General features: G+C 52.1%; 1 protein-coding gene across 1 annotated transcript in view; it reads left to right on the top strand.

Annotated features, from left to right (window-relative positions):
* SLC39A2 (solute carrier family 39 (zinc transporter), member 2) overlaps positions 1 to 1,407 on the top strand; it is a 3,040-nt gene extending 1,633 nt beyond the window's left edge. Inside the window, exon 4 of the mRNA XM_010839426.1 lies at positions 493 to 1,407. Within this exon, the coding sequence (XP_010837728.1) occupies positions 493 to 1,125 (633 nt within the window). The 3' untranslated portion in view covers positions 1,126 to 1,407. The remainder of the gene's footprint in view (positions 1 to 492) is intronic.
* Positions 1,408 to 1,815: the final 408 nt, after the last annotated feature.

Below are 1,815 nucleotides of genomic sequence, written 5' to 3'. Positions count from 1 at the left end.
CCCACCAGGCTCCCCCATCCCTGGGATTCTCCAGGCAAGAACACTGGAGTGGGTTGCCATTTCCTTCTCCAATGCATGAAAGTGAAAAGTGAAAGTGAAGTCGCTCAGTCGTGTCTGACTCTTCGTGACCCCATGGACTGCAGCCTACCAGGCTCCTCCATCCATGGGATTTTCCAGGCAAGAGTGCTGGAGTGGGTTGCCATTGCCTTCTCTGTCAGCCCAGTCCCAATCCTGTGCAATTTCTTCCCTTCCTTACTTCCCCCAGGGCTTAGCAGTAAAGAAACCACCATCAACGCAGGAGACTCGAATTCGATCCCTGGGTGGGGAAGAACCCCTGGAAAAGGAAATGGCAACCCACTCCAGTATCTTTGCCTGGAAAATCCCATGGAACCTGGTGGGCTACAGTCCAGAGGATCACAAACAGTTGGATATGACTGAGCACAAGCACAGCACACTTTGCCATCTCACAACACCTCTTTCTGTTCCCACCAGATGGAGTATCCCTACGGAGAGCTCATCATCTCCCTGGGCTTCTTCCTTGTCTTCCTTTTGGAGTCGCTGGCATTGCAGTGCTGTCCTGGGACTGCTGAAACACCCAAAGTGCAGGAGCAGGAATTGGGTACAGCTCATGAGCTTGCACCTCACAGCCATGGACCTCTACCCTCACCCTCAGGGGGTCCCTTTCGAGCCCTCATCCTTTTGCTCTCGCTCTCCTTTCACTCCGTGTTTGAAGGTCTGGCTGTGGGGCTGCAGCTCACAGTCGCATCTACTGTGCAGCTCTGTCTTGCTGTCCTGGCTCACAAGGGGATCGTGGTGTTTGGTGTAGGACTGCGGCTGGTGCAGGTAGGCACTAAATCACGTTGGGCCGTGCTCTCCATCCTGTCTTTAGCTCTCATGTCCCCGCTGGGCCTAGCCATAGGGCTGGCCGTGCCTCAAGGAGACTCTAAAGCTGGGCAAGGTTTGGCGCAGTCTGTGTTAGAAGGCATGGCAGCTGGTACATTCCTGTATGTCACCTTCCTGGAAATTCTGCCCCGGGAACTTGCAAGTCCTGAAGCCCCTCTGGCCAAGTGGAGCTGTGTAGCTGCTGGTTTTGCTTTTATGGCTGTCATTGCCTTGTGGGCATGAGAGATTCCTGACTTTTCTGGTGGACCCAAGATGACCTCCCTACCCCCAGGAAAAGCTGCTCAAATGACTTCGCCCTCTGACATTTCTTCCCTGAGACACAGTGACATTTACTAGGCATTGTGCCGTAACCTGGACCCCAACTTTTCACCACGTGAGATGCCATTTCTCATACAGGACTGAGAAAAAGTTGTTTTGGTTAAGTGCTTATAAATGAGAGTATTTGACTCTTGTCCCATTTGTGCTGTTACGTGTAATAAAATGTCATTTTGTCCTTCCTCTTCAGCTGTGCTGTGCTTCATTTCTCTGGGTTGCCTAGGAGGGTCAGGAGGTGGTGGAGTGGCGAGCGGGAAGGGTGAGTGTGGGATACAGTCTTGTTTTCTGGAATTGGGCCCCCAGTCATTCATTCTGTCAGTTGCAGGCCCAGCCCCTCCAATTACAGGAGCATTGCTGAAATTCCAACAACTCACTACCACCTTATGCACGTATGTGTGTCTGTGTGTAAGTCGCTTCAGTCATGTCCGACTCTTTGCAATGCTATGGACCATAGCCCACAAGGCTCCTCTGTCCATGGAGTTTCTCCAGGCAAGAATACAGGAGTAGTTTACCATGCCCTCCTCCAGGGGATCTTCCCAACCCAAGGATTGAACCTGCATCTCTTACATCTCCTGCATTGGCAGGAGTGTGGTTTAC

This window comes from Bison bison, unplaced genomic scaffold (assembly GCF_000754665.1).
Source record: "Bison bison bison isolate TAMUID 2011002044 unplaced genomic scaffold, Bison_UMD1.0 scf7180017864117, whole genome shotgun sequence".
Classification (NCBI taxonomy): Eukaryota; Metazoa; Chordata; class Mammalia; order Artiodactyla; family Bovidae; genus Bison; species Bison bison.
This window is presented reverse-complemented; position numbering and strand designations above follow the sequence as displayed.